The sequence below is a fragment of the Mastigoproctus giganteus genome, chromosome 5, assembly GCF_048544385.1.
Source record: "Mastigoproctus giganteus isolate SK-2022 chromosome 5, ASM4854438v1, whole genome shotgun sequence".
In the NCBI taxonomy this organism is placed as follows: Eukaryota; Metazoa; Arthropoda; class Arachnida; order Uropygi; family Thelyphonidae; genus Mastigoproctus; species Mastigoproctus giganteus.
The window spans coordinates 129,497,394-129,518,961 of record NC_143579.1 but is presented as its reverse complement, the minus strand read 5'-3'; the positions used below and the strand labels follow the sequence as shown (position 1 = coordinate 129,518,961).

Genomic DNA, 21,568 nt, shown 5'->3' with positions numbered 1-21,568 from the left:
AGAAAGAATGTCTGTGCGTTTCCTTAATGTTTCTTTAAAAAATGTATCACGCGCAAATATCCAATGTTATAAATCCGGTGGTTGCAGTCTGTGTTTATTCTACACGCAAATAAACCCTTGTAAGGTGTTCTAGTGAAAGAAAACAGGGAATTTTCTATTTCGAAACGATGATTACAGAGCACTACCACCCTCTCAGTTGTATATCGACTTCTCACACACTCTGCACCGAAGACAAGTTTAAAACAGCATTCTGTTCTTTCAGAAGTTCCTCTTCACTGCCTGCCGACGTCTACTTTGTGTGCGTATGCGTCGCGCGATGGAGTCCATCTTAGAGTAGGTTCATGAAAACCGCCTATGTGTGATAAAAGAGCAGATCGGCCAAAAACACAAGAGCCAGAACAAAAGTTTGATGCACGCGCATGGCCTGCTACTGAGACAGCCAATAATGACCCACCCACCCTATCGCTGTCCGCAGAAAACAACATGTGTTTTCGATCAAACTGCTTCTCTTATCAGTATTGTCGGTGGCTCTCAAAGTGGCTTGTTTTGTTTTCAGAGCTCTGTTTTCCAAGAATTTTTAGCTTAGTGGATTTTTCTTACTTGTCAGGTTGGCTTGCAGGAGTGAGAGAAATTTTCTTCTTTTTTTTTTCCCCCCTCTCCTAACCCTGGTGTAGGTGCTTTTGATCTTCAGAAGGATTACTTCGCATTAGAACGTCTTTATTTGAATGTGGAAAATATTTATTGTAATAATTATCGAGAACACTAAATATCTCTAGAATTGTGCAATTTTGATTGAATGCATGCATATTTCAATTAAATCAATTATTTAATCTGCACTTTAGATTTAATATTCTGTATCTGGTCAGTATGTCCAGATACGCACTATTAAACATAAAGTTAAACTTCCTTAACACCAAAAACGATGTATCCCACCTATAGTATAAACATAGAATCTAAAAAGTCAGCGAATCGCAGCTGAACACTAGATAACTCCATTCCGAAATTATTAAAAACTTTCCCATTGTAGTTTTCATCTACAAACTCCTAGAGCGTTGGTCTGTCGTGGCATCCCACACTTTTACAATACTAAATCTATATGTCTACATTTTGTGCATACATCCTAGTTTCAAAACTTCTCAAAACCATATGTAGAAAATGTCCCACAATCTTGTTCTACTATTGTAAACTTTTTTTAGACTTAAGATATGATTCGGCCCACCCTCAAGGAAATGTCGAGTCATAGCCAGCGATAGTAGTTCAAAGAAAGTGACATATTTCTTCGTGAATTTAAATACTTCTATACGTCTCCTTATCCTTGGAACTTTCATCTTCATGCAGTCTAGTGGATCGGCTTCCTTTCCTGCGTGATGACTTTCACACATAAATAACTGTCAGCGCATATCGAGCTTTGTTATCAGATGTCTCCTGATGGCGTGACCGCATGAAATAGTTATAAAAGATTCCAGTAGTGGTTCTCAGGGAGCGGAAGATAAGACCTGGATCCGTAAGCTTCCTGAATGTCAGTAAGGGAAGATAGCGCTTCTTTCGTCGTAGTTTCCTTTGCACATCTGCGAAAACCTGCACATTTTTCTCTTTTTTCCGTATTCCTGTATTGCAAGCGACAAGGAGGATTCCTTCAAGTAGGGCTATAATAGACACAGTGAACCGTGGCAATGTAGGGAGCACTGTGCTTTTTAGAAGGAGACACCGCAGATAACGGCTTGCAGAGAATTGCATTTGAAGGTTAGCAAAAGCAATCGAGCACAACTCGAGGCACGAAACAACACTTATTATTAATAATATCAAGACTTAGGTTCTTTATTTTGCGATGATGTGCCCTTGTGCGTACATGGCCAAATTGTCTCAGAATTATCAAAAATAGCTGTCAGGATCGTACAATAGTACTACGAATAAAGGGTAGTGAAGGGAAAGTTTTTAGTGCAGTGCAGAGGTAACATATGGTGACGAAGCTGAATTTTATAGAAAAAGAAAAACGAGTGATTTTTCTTGTGCAAAATTGGTTTCTTTTTTCACCTGAAACTTTTAAGCTAACACATCTCTCTCTCTCTCTCTATATATATATATATATATATATCCTTTCTGATAATGTTGTTTCCGCTCCACTAAAGGTGTAAATAAATTAAAAGCTACACATAATTTTGCACATTTGTCAAACTATATTCTATAGAAATTTCAAGAGCTTTATGATTAAACCTCATGACCCTTGAAGCTTTCACTTTCCCTCCTGTTTCATATTCCTGTTCCCAGTGATTCTTAACGCCGCAGGCCACCTTTCAGTTCAATAAATTCTATGTGGATCACCAATATCTCTATACCTTTTTGATTTTATTAAAATAATATAATAATTTATTATTATTGAATTATTTATTGGTAGGGATTTAGACAAGGTATCGACCATATGAATATGTTTGTTATAATAATGCTGTCCTGATGACTCTCCGTGTCCCATTTCTAGGATTTAGATAATGTCGATTATTTCCTTGAGTCTTTTGTTGCATCGAATGAAATAAAGATTAAATGATTTATTTGACTACAGCTTCTATTTTCTTTTTGCCTAGGTATACTGTACTTATTTTATAGAAGAAGGTACCATTTAAATCAAGCATTTTAGATAGTGGTAGCGGAATTACAAATCGTAGTTATCAGTATTTTTAATTGGAGAATAATGAGTGAACATTAAAATTCACTTGAATCTTTCTCATTCAATATGATTTTTAGTTTTCCTTCATTATTGATTTGTCTTTTTGTATCATTAATTGTTCTGTAATTGAAGAAGTTTGTTCACAAAAAAATAAAATAAAACTGTTATTTAGACTTTGTTAGGTCTTTTCTTGGATATAATTATCAACCTTTCCAAAACGTGAATTTATTTTAATCAATAAGAGACATTAATTTAATTCGCAGAGTCTCTGAACTTTTGTTTCGAGTTGATACTTTTTTCCAAGTATCTTCAAATAATTTTATTTAAAAACATCTTAGTGATAAATTGTTCGGGAAATATTATTATCACTTGTATAACTCCTCTGAGTAATATGATGGTGCCGGAGTACAAACAGAATTTTATTATTTCTCATATTATTTAATTATTCTGAAACAAAAATAATACACAGACACAGACTTTAAAAAGACGCTCATTAAAAATCATCCAAATCAGGAACTGAAGCGATTTGAATCTCGTAAATTAATATTAATTAATTAATATAAGACACATTTTAATTTTCAAAACGACCTATAATATAAAAAAAAACTTGCCCATCCGCGTTTTATATATTATAAAAAAATATTTTATAATTATAAAATTAACATTTATTTTATACACTGTAAAATACTTAACATTTTTATTATTTCTCTTCATATGTCATATAAAATGTCTCATTTAATCATCGTAAATCATCATATAAAGCTAATAAATATCCATTCTGATAGAAAAGTCTGGAGTACTTTAGATATTCTTGCACATTCTTATCATCCACTTGATAAGTTAATTCCCTCCACGTTTAAGCTCTATAAGTAGCATTAGTAGAGGTATATGATGCAAGAAAGAAAACTTACATAGAATCAGCCAAAAAAATATATATATTTCACACATCAATTCCCTCTAAACATTTGTCCAGTTCCTCCTTGAATTTATTTAAGCTATCAACTTCCACAACGACAGATGGAAGTTTGTTCCAGCAAGCAACAATCCTCTGGCTAAAGGCGAATTTCCGCACATCTATTCTATCACTCTCTTTGCTCAATTTGAATTTATGCCCCCTCAGGTTCGTAATCTGAGCAGGATGAAGAATACCATCAGAACTGAGTCTACTCAACCCATTCAAGGCCTTATACACCTTAATCAGATCACCTCGCATGCGCCCAGTCTCCAGACGCCGCGATTTGCAGAACCTAAGTCTTTCTTGGTAAGACCACGCCATCGTTCCCCTCACCAATCCTGCCACCCCCTCTCTGCACTCGCTCAAGCAACTCCACATCCCTGATTAGAAGAAAAGGACAACGGTATTTTATATATTCAGTAATGAAGAGAAAGAATCTCATCTAACATATGAACCCTATTGATTAATACGGGAAACATTCGTCTTCCATAGGATGATTAGCAACAGTAGCGGCTTTACTTTTGATAATTCGCAGATAGCCGTCTGCTTTACCAGTTCCGAAAGCTGAATGGCACCGCTATTTGCAATGCTTTGGAGTATGAAAGTGCATTATAAGCAAAATTAATTGTCATAGGAGAAGCTTGATTATCGGTTCTAATCATGAGAAAGCTTTCGCAACTGATTAGTCCCATACATGAATTCTTCTCTATGTTCCAAATAGGAGCCTGCCTTCCTGTATAATTGGTAAACTATTTGCATCTGCTAAGTTTACCGTCCACATTGTAGGTATTCTGTTAACGACAAATCTCAAAATCCGAAAGTATACTAGGGCTTACATTTTCATTAATGAGTAGTGAAAATGAAATGCCATCTTTTGCCTTGATTAAATAAGTGTTAGATTTAGATGTCGAGCCATATTACTGAGGTGAGCATGAGCAGAAATGTAGCATGGAGCGTCTGTGTGTTTTCGTGTACCAAGATTACGTACCAAGTATAATTTTATATAAGCCTGGTTAAAAGAGGGACATTATTTTATCCATTATTTTCTTCGTTACTAAGTTATAGTTAAATAAAGCAAGCGTGATTTTTTTTAAAGACTAACCTTCGTTATAATTCGCACCCAACCTTTCTAGATTCTAAAATATCACTAAATTCAGCAACAGTAAGACAATATCAAATTTTAATATGTAAAAAAATCTGATGTGGTACCGAAGTATTCTGATGACAAGGCCACTAATTATTTGTGAATTTTTGTTTTCTTTTTCACGCAGCATCTAAGCGCACTCCATCAACAGCTGACAAGTAAGTGTGAAATATGTATATTCTGAAATATTGAATTTCTTTACTTGAATAGCATTTAAGTTACGTGTATTTTTATAGAATAAAACTGAATTCTGTGATAGATTTATACCACAGAAATCTTCAGGTCTGTGACAGTGCGCATAAAAGATGTCCTCTGCAACGATGTAAACATGATATTTCAGACAATTTCTTCTTGAAATTGAACGACGTTGTCTGCCGAAATACACGAATTTTGAAAATTGTGGGCACATTTAATTTGATTTTTGAGATTGCATTTCATCCATATTCTCTGTGCCAATTCTTATTCCCAAGAACGGTGGAGCAGGAGACCGTCTCAGTGATTTATTTTGCCTGGTGATTCGTATTTACTTATTATTCTTTTTGTGACAGAAATAAAATATTTCATTCTTCTCATCCTGGAAGAAGTTACTAGCCTGGTAAATTCAGAGGAGAAATATATTTCAGTTGAAATTGATTTAACAAACACTGAAGACACACGTTAAATTTTTCAATCTTTGTAGTTTATTATAAATCTGAAATAAAAGCAAACTTATTTGAAGCACGTCAAAATATTTTTTTTTTTTTTTGCAACAAGAGTAGGAAATTTTTTTTTCAGATTTATTTCTAAGCCCCTGAAGATACGTCGTGTCATATTTTTATTAATATTTAAAACGATATATTTTTCTGAAAATATATATTAAAAATATTTTATAAAACGTTCCTTGTTTTGGCTTTGCCCCATCATAGACTTAATGATCAGGTTTTCTACTAATATTCCCATTCTTTTACTTTTTCTTAATTATTAATAAAATAATTATTTTAAAAAAATTGGCATATGTTTTAATAGTCTTTATTAAAACATATGCCAATAGTTTTTTCAACAATTAATAAAACCACTCGTTTTAAGCTCCATGCACGAATAAATTGTTATCATGTTTTTTTTAAGTGTAAAATTAGCCGAATAAATGCGACTTTTATTCTATTTTAAACATTCGTTTGCATATATTTAACATAGAACAGTAACTCTACTTTTTAGATAAAAATTTAGGTATCATCTCAGAAAATGGAATGCTGCAACACAAGTTTAAGAACGACAGAATAAAGTGAATAAAAAGGTGCTAGAGATTTAATTGTACTTAATGTAGGGATTTAATAAAAGATCATTAAAAGAAAGAGGTAGTTATTCTAATGAAAATCTATATTTACGCATAATGAGCTCGTAAAATTTTATATAATGATCGTTTGTAAAATCTCAAAATTATTCAGACTTGATGTCCGTTTGGTATTCATCGCACTCAACGTGCCTTTTAATAATTTTATTCTCTACAGCGATGCATAAACAAAATTAAATATGCATTTTAAAATGGCTAAAAGACGACGCGAAATTTTTTAATGGAATCATTTGTTTATTGTAATAGTTTCTGTTGTTATTATTATTTGTTATTTTTATTATTTTCTGTTATTTGTGCTATTTTAGTACTTTATAAGTTATTAAATTTATAATTTAAGGAGATAGGGAATTATGGCTTAACATTATTAAAAAGAATAGTTTAAGGAACTTTACGCACAGCCTTATTTCTCTCCATTTAAAAGTTTCTCTAATTGTACAATACAAATTAAAATTTTTTATGAGCTGCATTAATCACAGATAAGACAACCAATTATATTTACATTTCGTTCAACAGCACAACAGGGCATGACATTCATCATTAGCGAGAGACCGTTAACAGTAGTAATTTCTTATGAGGATTCAACTACAATAATGAGCGCATTTATTTTAGAAACAAAAAAGATATTGATATAAGCCCATTTTTTTATACAAAATTGTCAATGCTACACGAGCTTCGAAATCCCTCTTCAAGAGAAGCATTTTCCACTTTCAACTCACTTCCTCATCATTATTAGTGTTTAACTTTCATGTGGTTTTATCCACATTTAAAACATACTGGAGACCCCTTTAAAACATTCGCTGAGACCCCTTGGATGTACGGAAGATTCGGTAGCATTTCCACCCTTTATTCGCCGAGTTATGGTAACCGTTTTCTACTATGAAAGGTGCGATTTTTTTTTCGTCGTATTCCCGCATGATTACCGCTTCCAGTGGTAATCATGTGACACAAGTGTATTCCTTAATCATCGTTACGTTTGTAGCGTGTTAAACAGTTTGACACGAATTAAGTTCGCGGTATTTATTTTTAAAATAAATGTACATTTCGCAAGTTCTAGTACTATTCTAGTATTTTATATAAGAGGTGTATTCCCACTTAAAAAGTGAATTAAAGTAATAGAATTGATTAACTTCCAGCTAGCTGATACTAGAATCCAAATATTACATATACGCGTAATTAAAATTCTAGTTAATCTTAGTTATTCTTTTAATTAAAAAAAAAAGGAAGACTTTTAAAAATGTAAAAATCAATGATTGGGCGAAGCAAAATGACATTTATGATCTAGAATCAGTTTCAAACTTGGACCTGGATGGTATTATTTAGTAAGTGAATTTGAAGAGCATTTTTATGCCCCTTTTAAGTGTTCTCCAAATCATAATTCACTAAGACGCTTATCAAATGAGATCAATCTTATAGTGGTGTATTGAGATTATAGAATCAAAAATAATGCCGTTATTTTTAGCTACAAAGAAAGGTTTTTTTGGCATTTTTCTAAACCTAAAAGTTATATTGTGCTGCTAAATTTTTCACTTGCATAACTTTCTCAATGGTTAAATTATTAAATTTAATTAATTTTAACAATCCTCTGCACATAAAAAAACACAAAAAATGGGGTTTTCTCTTTCGTTCTCAGCATTACTTTTCTTCTAAACGACTGAGCACTATGTACAAATCTCGAATTTTCTCTAAAATACAAATGTAGAATTGTTAATCGCTCAATAGCGGTAATTTTCGTGATGCCCCCAAAATATTTTTCAAACTCGTAGATTTCATTTAAAGAGGACTGTTTGCTAAATTAATTACATATCTTTTACAAAGGCCTCCACTCTCTGTTTCATTGACTTTCAGTTTCTGCTATATGCTAATACAGCAGAACTATATTTGTTTTTCTTAATTGGAATCTACAGTGTTCTTATGAATCTATAGTTACCCACTCTCTTCCAAACCTATCGGAACACTTGCTGCAACCATTCAGCATCCATTGCCCACAGTACAACTCCAAACGCACAGACCAACTTTTCCTATTTATCCGTTCTACGTCTGTTTTCCGAAACAAACTGCCTTTTATGTGTTTCCCCAAATCACATTCTGCAGAAATTCAAGTCTAATATCAACAATTACTATAACTTCGAATACCTTTTTTAATGTTTGGAGATTTCATTTTTATGGAAGCCCCAAGCACGAAAAGTGTCTTCTTTTTAGAATAAGAAGAATAATGTGCGTGACATCCATATCTCTGCGTGCATCCCATTTGTAGTTGATATTTTCCCATGTGGGTTTAAGTAACAGCACCTACCTCTTGAGTAATTTGTACTTTCAGTTCATCTACTCGGAATAAACCTTGTCTTTTAAATTATTCGCACCATCAAAGAATAAAGGTGTAGGATTTGGAGATCGAGCAGGGCTAATCAGTCTGACCTCTCTTCTCAATCATTGTCCATGACAATTTAGTTAAAATTTGGGAGTATTCCACAGAACTCTTTAATGATCTCTTAAAAATAGCTGTACTTCAAAGTAGCATCATTTAGGTTTAATTAATTTAATATGCATACATCCGAAATGGCACTGAATCTTTAAAAGATAACGATTCAGCATTTTTAAACCAAAACAGGTTTGGGCTCTATGCAGTGCAGATGTCCTAATCATTCTGGATAAACTGCATACAAGTAAATAGTCCGCAAGTTATAAGCATGCTCGTGAAATTTATATTAGGTACATTTTTAAGGTTGTTGAATAAAATGCTACAAAGCGTACGTGTTGAGTTAACTCATATCTAACTGTTGCATTGTTTTCCAATCTATGCGAGTGTACCACTGGCGATGCATGGGCAAATAAGGAATGCAACCTAGTGCACAGAAGTTGAGTTAAAATATTTGCCATTGAATGAAATGAAAGCTGAAGTTTAACAGCTGTGTGTTAACCTAAATAATATATACAAATTTGAATATTTGTTTTTACAGTGTTTGCTTAAACTTTGAATTTCCTTATTTACAGATGTCAAACGCCGCTGAAGAAAGATACAGACGATAGTGCCGATTGTGAAGAAAAGGGACCAGATATCATTCCTTCAAAAATCAACAACAGGCCGCAATTTTCAGGTAAGAAACCCTGTACGTAATTTGGAGATAGATTGTTTCCTCTCAGTAAAAACGAACTTTTGTTTCAATTTAAGATGATATTGATTTTATTTATACATTTTCTAATTCGGATTAATTTGGTTAATGACTGCTTGAAGAAAATTTCAAAATTCTTTTTGTTTGTTAGTATCAATGTCAACAAACTCAGAATGTTTAATATGCTGGAATACTTAGCTCAATGAACTGAACGTACGGTATATTTAAATCTGAGCAATCTTCAACAAATAAAACTATCCATGTGCGAGAAAATACAATAGTTTAACTCTTTCAAATAAATGTATGAAATAGATAGACTGCAACTGCAGTACGTATAAGTTGCCAACTAAACTAATAATAGAAAGAGCAATTTTAGCCAAACAACTCCAGCGTTTTTTTTCTCCTTTCTTATTTCAACACTGATAGAAAATGCGAAGCAGTGCGTCTCTGGCTTCTTTTCTCTTCAGTTAAAGGCGTTTTTTCGACCCAGACATTTTCTAAAAGGCTTCTTTCACCACGCTAACGATCCTATTATTCAGTGGTCAGTGCAGTCAGGCTGGGTAATCAGCAAAGAGAAGAAAAATAAAGAATTGCAAGCGCATTTTGATTATCCTCGTTAAGGTGGCACTGAAAGTGTTTTCCGTTTCTTAAAGAAATCCTTGGACTTGTTTACGCTGACTTAATACCACACCAACTGTGCATATTTCCTGAGTAATGAAGCTACTCAAAGAATTAATATAAAATAACAGGAAACTTTACTTCTATTTACATCTCCTGCACTGTCGCAGGCAAAACGTTCTTTATTCGGTGTGAAGCCACACTTCATTCGTCCTTCGAACTTCAAAAAACTGCTAGCAGGTTCTCTCCTTGACTTAAGTGAGAAATTTTAGATGTGTGTATATATATTTACAAATACATAAACAGTAGTGCATGGGGTTTTCTACTGTCAATGCAATATAAGTCATTAAATTCAGTACAAGGGGTTAGGTTCTATAATTTTATAATTCAAACTACATATTTAAATTCTTTGTGATAAAATGAGTAGGGAAGCAATTTTGCTTCCTCTCGTAGTCGCCTCCCACTTCAGCCCCACTACTTCCAGCACTATTAGTTAGATAATTAATACGGGCCATATGTCTTTTGGCTGTATAAAATGTGTTTTTACTGGCCGAATTCCATATAGTGGGGGAAAAACATCCGGGGGGAGACCCTGCTCCATCCAATTGTGATCGGCTAACTACAGCTCCGATTGAGAAGGTTTGAAGAATTCCTCCAGTTAAAGAATCTAGACCTGTCCAACGACAGGCACTCCCATGTATTTTTCTGACTAAGCTGGTATGGAAGACTCTTTATGATCGAGGTTAGAGACAGGTGTTTGATTTATTCTGATCATGAGAACGTACAGTCCATTGTACTTAGGGTGAAATGGAGACGAGACAAGTTTAGCTCCATATCGAAAAGGACGTATTTGTTTAAGGTTTTCATTTTAAATTTATCATGACTTCACTGTTAGATATGTATTTTAGCTTACTAAAATTTGCCCACCCACTTTGTTGTATCATTTTTATTCTCACCCTTTTAATTTATGTATTTTTGCACACCTTTTCCACTTTGTGGGCATTGCTACACTCTAGAAATATTAACTGTTGTTTCTAAGAAATTTGATACGTATGTTTAATTCATTGAACAAAGGCTTAATTTTGTTGGTAGTTTCAGAGAAGAACATATAAATATAATATTGCAGAGGGAAAAACATTTTACCAGTTCTCTGCAGCAGATTTGTTAGTGTGATACAATGCCATCTATTACTCCTTTGGAGAGGTACGAGTTTGATTACAATAGACGAGTGAAGAAAAATGTGAAGTACTCTTTAATGCTTAATGATAGGGGGAGGAGTTATTAAGGGCTTTCCAGCATCCACAACATCCAAAACGGCCATTGAAAACAAACTTCTGCGCTTACTTTCATGGCCCTTCATCTCACTGCACATTGTTTCTTTAGTTTGGGTCATACTTGCATTTTATAACATCCAGTATTATTTATTTCCTTCAAAGTTTGACGGAATTCTGCCTCTTATCCTTGTTTAACAGAGAAGCGTTTACCTCGATGTGAAGTAGTGACTCTGGCATGAATCTTTTAATAAAACCACTCGTTAATTAATTCTATAGATTAATTTGGGCTTTAATCTGGTGCTGACAGGCTTGTTTGAGTTTACATATTACCCACGTTCTAGCAGTGTAACATTTGAATTTAAATGGCTGTGGTTATGGATCCCTTTGTAAGCATTGTTAGTTTTAAGCACACGAAAACACAGCTCCTAGTTTTCAAATGATTTTAAAACTATTGCTACAAAATAGATATCAATAAGCTCCAGGAATAACTACATTTATTTCACAGAAATAAGTATGTTAAGTAAACAGTAAAACGAAATTCTTTGAAAAATATGACTAATGATCTTCACAAGCGTAGCATAAAAGGAAAGAAATGTCACCACAGACCTTTTGTCCCTCTATTCAGAAAATGAAAAATAGTCTCACTGCTTGAAATAAATAGGTAAATGATGATCCAGAGAAGGGCGAGAAATTTGAATAAATACATATCTTTTGTTTCAGGCAAGACAATGCGCTCGAGTTATACATCTCATCACGTTAATATTGATGGTGTTAATGTCCACCTCACAGGGATAAATGTTGAAGTTCAAGTAATGGAAAGGAAAGGGCGACTAACTTTAGAAAATGAATTAAAGAGATTCTACAATAAAAGTAAAATTCTGCATGATTTAATTAGAATTTAATTTAGGAACCTCCTATTTTAGAATCCATCAATGCACTCTTCTCCTTTTAGTTAATTCCAAAAAAGAAAAAGAAAAGTTGGTGGTCCTGCAAATTTAGCCAGCGCTTTATTGGAGAAAGTATCAGTATTAGCAAAACAGCGCTAAACAGTATTAACAAAACACCTCTTCTCTGAAATTTCAATTTATAGTTCCTAGTTCTGGAATTCTTTATAACTGAAAATTCCAACGTCATGCATTTTACTATCCCCATCAGAACCTTATAAACCTCAGTCAGGCACCCTCTGAGGTAACTGGTTGCCTAGCTGTGTAGCCTACATAATTAGCATTAGAATGCTACCAACTTCCACAACAACAACAGATGGAAGTTTCTTCGTTAATGGCAAATTCTGCACATCCATTATGAAACCGCCCTTGCTCAATTTGAATTGATGTCCCCTCATGTGCGTAAGCTAAGCAAGAGGAAGAATTCCATCAGCATTGAGCTCACTCATACTTAAATAAGATCTTATGTCAGATGCCGTCTCCAGACGCTGCAGTTTGCAGAACCGAAACCTGCTTGTTAAGAGCACCTTTTTTTTTTCTCTTCACCAATCCCGTTGCCCTTTTCTTTCAACAGCTCTACATCCTTCCTAAAATGGAGTCTCCAGATCTGTATACAGTATTCAAGATGTGGCCTGACCATTGTCTTATGTAATGGAATAATCATCTCCTTATCCCTGCTGGTAAAAATCCCGTATATCGTTGACAAAATTCCTCATGAACTGTGTGCACTGCTCAGAGAATTTTTATCTAACTGCATGCTTACGCCCAGATCTCTTTCATTTTCCACTACCGTGAGTGTAGTACACACAGTCGGGACGTTATTCTGGGGTTACTGCCTATAACCTGCTACCCATGTGCAGTACTTTGCATTTGTCGATGTTAAACCTAGTTGCGAATTCTCAGCCCATATGCCTAACTTCTATAGATCCTGTTGCAGTAGCATATCGTCATTAACCACCCCTCCAACATTTGTATCATCTGCAAACTTGTACATTAAAACTAATATGCTTTCATTGATAAATATAGAAAACAACAACAATGGGTCCATCACCGAACCATGAGGAATTCGATTAATAACGTTAATCCAGGAAGAAAAGTGTGCATTGATTACCACTCTTTTCCTTCATTCACTCGGAGTCTATCATCGTACGGTCGCCCTTTTGTGTCTTTGGAACCTTTCAAGAAGTTCGGTCTTTTTTTTCGGATGAGGTGGCCACACTTGGACAATATTCTAAATGCAAACTTACAATTGGCTTATACACTGAGTGGACAGAAATCATGAGATACCTACCTAGTAATGGGTAGGCTCACCTTTCACCGGATAAGGACATTTACACGGTAAGGCATTCAGTCCACAAGTATTAACATCCATGCTTGCTGCACCGCTGTCCATAATTCCGTCACATTCCTGGGTAGAGGATCCAAAGCTCAAACGGACATTTCCACAGAATCTTAAAAATACTCCACAGGGTTCATGTTCAGTGGATGAGGAGGCCATTCCATGGTGGTAAAATCTGCGGAATGCTCTTCAAACCATGTTCTAGTCAATACGGCTCTGTGGGGAGGCGCATTGGCCTGCTGGAAAATCCCATTGCCCTGTGAGTGCACGATTACTACGAAGGATGGTCTGCGCCCACTGCGCTGTCCACGATGAGATGTTATTCCGGAAATGGCGTAGTCCCGATACAGTCGAACGGGGATAGTGCAATTTCTGTATCACCTGCGAGATAGTGACCCATGCGTCAGGCACCCACTGTCATCCCCCTTTTAAAGTCGGTTAACTCACGACGTTTATCCATACTGATATCGAATGATGGCATCTACGTGAATGCAGTGCACCTTGCATATACCTGGCAAGCAGTGGGTTCGTGCACTAGCCAGAGGGATGACAGCGTCGCGTTGCCCAGGACCAGGTATCCCATGATTTCTGTCCTTTCAGAGTACAGTAGGATTATGACCTTCCTATCTCTACAAATTTCTGTTTGATAAACGGTCGATAGGATACCATGGACTTTCCTGGCCGCCTTTTTACATTGCTCAAAAGTTTCATATCTGCTCGTATTGTAACTCCCAGATCTCTTTTTTCCTCTACTGTTTTTAATTCAGCCTCATTCTGGTATCTATTCCCCATGCGTATGACCTCGCATTTTGCTACTTTAAAACTTAGATGCCACTTTTCCAACAATTCTTGAAATGTAAAATTATAAACAGTGATCCTAGAACCGATCCGTGGGGAGACCTTACTTCTGACGAATCTTACTTACTTCTGACCAATCTGAAGAATATCCATTAAACACAAACCATGTCTTTTGCCCTGCAGCCAGCCAGTAGTCCATCTTAGAATCTTTTCAGTGATCCGAACATGTCCAGCTTATATACAGTAACCTTTCGTGAGGAACTGATTCAAATGGTCTATAATGATCCAAATAAACTATGCCAAAATTGTTCTCTATATCCAGATAATGAGTAACTGTGCCAAAATAGTTTACTAGGTTAGTTAAACATGATTTTCCCTTAACAAAACCATGTTCTTTAGAATGCGACTTCTATTTAAATGTCCTTGGATTTCACTCATAATCATAGCCTATAAGATTTTTCCTACCACTAAAGACAGATTAACCTTTCTGTACTTACCGATTTCACTCTAAATGACTGGCGATACGTCGGCATTTCTTTAATCCAAGGAATTCTTCATAATTAACCTCAGTGATTTAGTACACCCACTCTGGCGGCTAAACGGCAAGAAGAACAACGGTACACGACATTACACATCTCAAGATCCATGCACTTTTAAATTTCTGGCCTTTACGGCGAACTGAATCAGTCACAATAAAAACAACGCGGAAATTCCTGGTGCCGTGTGACCCTAAACACACTTTACACTAGTGATCACCTTCAGAATTATTGGGTATGTGATATTAACTCCTGGAGGAGCCTTACTTGCCTTTATGCTTAAAGTTTTTCTAATAAACAGTATCAGTAATTTCGAAATGGCTCACACTCACTTGCACAGCCTCTCTTCACCATGAAGGGTCTTTCATCAGAGAAATTCATGTGTTGTTGTCGGGGAACCCAGGGTTTCCCCCATTAGCCGCTATTGTACTTCTTGTTGAAGCTCACGCCAAAACCGGCCATTTTTATGTAGTGTGTTGGGTGTGTAAATGTTATGATGTTCACCTGGTCACAGCGTCCCGTGGAGGCGGCCAGAATCTACTACTTTCATGATAGTCTATACCGGAACAAGGTTCCAGGATAGATAAAGTTATGGGAATAGCTGGAAAAGTTAGGGATGGGTGGGGAAGGAAAGAAGTACAGCGGGGGTCAAAGAAGGGACCCACCGTAATAAGAGGAAATTGAGAAAAAATAAAATAAAAAAGAGGTGGAGGCAATTTTCAGCATTTGTACAAGCCACATGTCGTGGTGTAATCCTATCCTAAATTAGGATTAGCAATTCCTATCCTGTGACCAGGATTAGCAGATGTCAAGGCGCCTCCTCAATAGATCCTTCAGCTTGAAGGGTAACTCTTCCATCGTTGAAGATTTCTTCAGCACTCCCATCAGTTCGATAGGCGAATCCTCTTGGAGCAAATGCATAACAGAACTCTACGACAGACCAGAAGGAGGTTCGGTAGTTGTACCATTCCTAAATTTCAATGTTAGATAATAATGGCACAGCTGAAGCACTAGAGTCAAAGTACATACATTATTTTTAACTAACACAGTAGGTTCGTGACTCCAATCAATAAAGATTTAACTTCAATCACTGTATCGCCTAATGTTCGTGAGACAAAATGCAGGAAGTGACAGTTGAAGTTTTATGCTACTAGTCAGCTAACATGGTAGTAGTAATACCAGTTGTTGTTATAAGAAGACAGAAATAAGTGATAATGTAATGATATAGTAGTCTATATTTTCTACATAGCAGTTCTTGTGCAAGTCTGCAAAGAGAGACTGTCAGTCTTTGTTCTAGTTTTTCTCTTGATCCAAATTCAGGCTATCTCAGGGAAGCAGCTCTCGATTCCTCCCATCGTTTAAATGCTAATGTTGCAAAGTTAAAAGCTTCAAATGCATCTTATGATTGGATCAGCAAAGGTTTATTCTCCCTGGCATTTGACCTGGCTAACCTTATGTTATTGGTACTATTATTGGTCAACTTGTAGCTGTTGTAAGTTTCAGTATTTTTTGTCGCCCTAACTGACCCATGCTATCCCTTTCTTTGCTCCATTAGACGCCATTTTCGTAATGGTATGTATGGGTTCATGATTTCTGTGGATTTTTTTGCTTTAAAGGTATTCCATAATTCAAATATATGTGCCGTCCCTGTGCAATCTGCTCTATTAATTGAAGCCATATTATTTTAATAGAAAAATCATTTTAACAGAATTCCATTTAAGCTTTTTAACAACTCCTCAACCTGTGCTGCAAGTTTGTTATACACGGACTATTCTTTTTTTTCCTACTGAATAGCTGTATAATTACCTTAGAATGAAATTAGTTTTGCATTTTAATAATTGCAAACAGTTAAATTTTATCATTCTCCTTTTTTTTACAGAAGAAAAAGCAGAACCTACTTCTCCAGTTAAAAGTACAGTTGCGGTATGTCAGTGGGGATCTCCACTTCGCACGTTAAATGTCGAAAATCCTTTAGGTAGCCAAGCATGTTCAACTTTTAGGAGGGTAGGTATTTAAAATTTCGTTTATAATTAAACGCACCACAAGTGCAGATTAATCTGAATCATAATCGTGGTTTATTTAATGAAAGGTGCAATTGTTTGTCAAAAGTTATGATTTCTAGAGTTGGTCATTTAAACTCTTGAGAGTAATAAAAAAAAAAAAAAACAGTTTTGTAATTTCAGCAACTCCTCAACGGATACTTAAAATAAGTCGATTTATTCCATCGCCCCCTCCTCTCATATGCAGAGAACAGCTCCATTCCTTCAATGAGAATAATTCCTTCTGGAACTATTCTCTGCACACCTAAAGGGGAAAAGGGAACAGTTCCATGCCTTTATTGAGGATCTGGAGAAGATTTATTTGATTTAATACAAAGACGATGATATTATATTTCTTATTCTTTGTCGTGTTGTATGCTGGAAAAGTTTACCTTGCAAAAAGACCATTTAAAACGCGTGCTATGAGGCTTAGATATATTTTTTCTCCAATTTGATCTAAACGAATGTTGAAAAATCAGAACAACAGGACTTTGTTGAAAGTACAATCAAATCATCACAAAAGGAGCTCTTAATACGCTTCTGTGTGAGTGGAATTATAAACCACAGCAGGTTGGATATGGAAAATTTTATAAAACTGTTGTCGTGTTTTCACTTTTTAGTAACCATTAAACCAAACAGTACTGTAGTTAATGTTAAATTCGTGACTATTTAAATAATAATACATTGATTTTACATGAAAGCATTACTTTATAATTATTATCGTATATATCATTGCTTTGTACCATAGATCGTTTCAAATTTTATGTTGTCTGTTGGATTATAGTTTCTTCTGTAATTAACTCTGTATAAACTGGAAGTAGCAAAGTTTCTTTCGGTTTAGGTAGTACCGCCTGCTAACCATGTAATCAGAATTCTGTACATCTGTTCCTTTTTTCCGTTCTCCCCAAACCAGGTGGAAAAGACCTAAGTATGAATCTACTCAGTGTAATAGATTCGAACCTAGGAATTTTTATGGGTCTAAGAGTTGCTGATGCCCCTAAAACAACCAAGTCCCTTTTCACCATGAATACCCACTTCAATGAACATTTACAATTTCCTAGATTTGTGAATGACCATATTTGAATAAAACTTTTATGTTAAATGTATCTGTCTTTATACTTTTTTGTGCCTTAAGTTCACAAAGGGTATGTCAAAATATAAAGAAGTTGATCGATTTTTTCAATGCACAAGCCACTAATGTTTATTTTGTGTAGTAATTGAAATCCAGTAAACTTGTTTATGCAAAGGAAAGGGGTTTTTGTTTGCTTTTTTTAAATGCAAGGAGGTGAATGTAATTCTTGCGTGAACTTTAAGCTTTAGAGAGAAAAACAAAAATGATTGAAATATTAGTGTCCTCCATAATGATCAATTTTAAGTAAAATTCGCATTACTATATCCATTAAGTTAGCAATTTAGCATTGCAAAATTGTTTTATGTCATGTTTGTTTCTAAGTTGTTTTCATACAACTTCATTGTACAACAAAATATTCGAGTGAAATATTTATTTAAGTATGATATGTGTGAAACACAGCTTAGAAACACACATCATTAATCAGCCCAGAGACGTACGATTTGAATAAACTGAAGTTTCTTAAGTATACCCAGAATAGAGTACATTGAAATATTTATCAGATTTATTTTAAACACAGACATCTCAGAAAACCGTCAGAATATGAAACAAAAGCAAGGTCTACGTCAATTCCATGATACTGCACGATGGGTGATCTTTATTATCTGGGCCTAGTATACATGGCCCAGATAATAAAAAAAAAATCTAGAAAATTTCCTAATTAAATAATTGTTTATAGCTGAAATTAATTTCAAGCAAATGTCTTGAAGAATCAAAGAAAGTGATATAGGCGAAGACTGTTAGAAAGATGGAGGTATTCGTCAAACAGGGAAAATCAAATTAAAGGGCTGTAGTTGATGCAGTTAAGTTACTTTGATGCATACACTATTTGCCTGACAGGATCATGCATTTTTAACCTAGACGTATACACTTTTTTAAAACTTAACCATAAATGGTTAACGATAATACTTCGACATTACTGTGGATAGTATTTATTCAACAAAAGCACTTTTTAATTACTGTTAAGACTCATTTGATGTACTGATTATTTTTTTCTCTTTCTAGCAAGAAGATATTACTTATGCCGAGCTTGCTCTACCAATGGACCATCAAAATGCAGCCACAGTAACAGTAAGAAGAAAAGAACCACCTACAGAGTATGCGAAATTAGACCTACAGCGCCATATCCACCCATCAAAATGTGAGGAAGATGAAGAAATGGGATCTACGTCATGTGAAACCCCCCTTATGAAAAATAAACGCGAGAGTGCTGTATGAAAGCAATTTTAAACCTAACTACAAACTTTCTATCATTACCAAGTGATTCACGACGGGGGAAAGCGAACCTTTTTCCCCCTAATCAAACAATGTGAGAGACGAGTCATCCATTTTATATGTATATTCCACCAGGACCAAGTATAAACGTGTACAGTTTGTTCCAACCGGTTCTTTAAGATAATCCTTAATCATTTTGTTTCAAAGCACTCCATACTCTCGATATCACACTCTGCGTTTGAGATTATTTGTTACTAGCTGATTATCGATCTTGCCACGTTGGATGAAGATAATACGGAAGACCAAGAGGAAAACAGTGTCGTTTAATAATCTGAACTTATGAGAAATCGTAACTATGGTTATAGTGGTGCTTCTTTTCGAAATCCAGTGCATCTGTTTCCAGATTCTGCGAGACATCCGACAATCTCTGACTCCTCGACGATGTTGGAGAGACAGAAAACTCAATCAGTGATGTTTCACTTTCAAGGATATTCAAGCATTTCTCTCTCTCATGTAAAAGGCTGGAGCCCAACAGTGTGGACTGTTTTACCTCCCAATCTCGGACGGACAAGGACAACAACCAACAAAAATATTGTAAACAATGTTTTCCAGGTCTCACCATCATATTATTCGCTTATTTCTTGGAACTGATTGTTTATAATATATGGATGTTTAATTATGAAATGTAAAGGAGTTTTGTAAAAATGTTTTATCATGCAAATGCTGTAAAGTGCCCTTGATAAAATCTTTTAATTAATGTAAAGATATCTTTCTTTCTTTCATAGACCTCATTATAAAATAAACATCGCATTACACTTTTTATTCTGTAAATTAATAATCCTATTAGTAAACATTGTACAACATGGAGTTGACTTGAATTATTATATCTATAAGACTGCTAATGTAATGTAACATAAGAAAAATAGCGATAAATAACCATGACAAAAATCATAAAACAGTGTAAAGTAAGAATTACCTCTTTTATTTGTCATGAATTGTTAAAATATTTCACGTGTTAACAAGGAACAGATAAGTATAAACCATACAGGATAATGATTCCAATGAAAGATAAAGGGAAGATGGTGTCTTTTATAATAAACTGCAATTGTCTAATAATAGCTCAGGCTTTCTCAGATGCCTTTACTTTCTTACACACAATCTATAAAAGTGGCTTACTAAAGGGAGAAGTACGAAAAAGGTTTTATGGCTTTTAATTTCTTAGAGACACTTTGGTCTATAACAGTGTCTTAATGAATACAATCTAAGAGCAGTTCTTCATTTGTAATTTGTGCATTACTAAAGAAAGACGTCTGAAAACAGTTCATTATAGACACTAGCTCTGTATGAACCTGTTCTTTCCTATAGATACTCACTCTATAATAAACAAAGTATTGAAACTGTTCTTTCTTATAAACACTCGCTCTGTATGAAACCGTTCTTTCTTATAGACACTCGATCTATAATAAACTAAGAGAAGTACTGAAACCGTTCTTTCTTATAGACATTCGCTCTATAATAAACTAAGAGAAGTATTGAAACCGTTCTTTCTTATAGACACTCACTCTACAATAAAGTAAGAGATGTATTGAAACCGTTCTTTCTTATAGACATTCGCTCTACAATAAAGTAAGAGAAGTATTGAAACTGTTCTTTCTTATAAACACTCGCTCTGTATGAAACCGTTCTTTCTTATAGACACTCACTCTACAATAAACTAAGAGAAGTACTGAAACCGTTCTTTCTTATAGACATTCGCTCTATAATAAACTAAGAGAAGTATTGAAACCGTTCTTTCTTATAGACACTCGCTCTATAATAAACTAAGAGATGTATTGAAACCGTTCTTTCTTATAGACACTCGCTCTATAATAAACTAAGAGAAGTACTGAAACCGTTCTTTCGTATAGATACTCGCTCTGTGTGAAACCGTTCTTTCTTATAGACACTCACTCTATAATAAACTAAGAGAAGTACTGAAACCGTTCTTTCGTATAGACACTCGCTCTGTATAAAACAGTTCTTTCTTATAGATACTCTATAATAAACTAAGAGAAGTATTGAAACCGTTCTTTCTTATAGACACTCGCTCTGTATGAAACTAAAAGGAGTATTGAAACCGTTCTTTCTTATAGACACTCACTCTACAATAAAGTAAGAGAAGTATTGAAACCGTTCTTTCTTATAGACACTCACTCTACAATAAAGTAAGAGAAGTATTGAAACCGTTCTTTCTTATAGACATTCGCTCTATAATAAACTAAGAGAAGTATTGAAACCGTTCTTTCTTATAGACACTCGCTCTGTATGAAACAGTTCTTTCTTATAGACACTCGCTCTGTATGAAACAGTTCTTTCTTATAGACACTCGCTCTATAATAAACTAAGAGATGTATTGAAACCGTTCTTTCTTATAGACATTCGCTCTATAATAAACTAAGAGAAGTATTGAAACCGTTCTTTCTTATAGACACTCGC

General features: G+C 34.8%; 1 protein-coding gene across 1 annotated transcript in view; it reads left to right on the top strand.

Moving 5' to 3' along the window:
- LOC150085702 (protein turtle-like) overlaps positions 1-19,626 on the top strand; it is a 619,203-nt gene extending 599,577 nt beyond the window's left edge. The window contains exons 10-13 of the mRNA XM_090374652.1: positions 4,889-4,919; positions 9,083-9,186; positions 16,590-16,714; positions 18,884-19,626. Coding sequence (XP_090230778.1) covers positions 4,889-4,919; positions 9,083-9,186; positions 16,590-16,714; positions 18,884-19,096 — 473 coding nt within the window. The 3' untranslated portion in view covers positions 19,097-19,626. The remainder of the gene's footprint in view (positions 1-4,888; positions 4,920-9,082; positions 9,187-16,589; positions 16,715-18,883) is intronic.
- Positions 19,627-21,568: the final 1,942 nt, after the last annotated feature.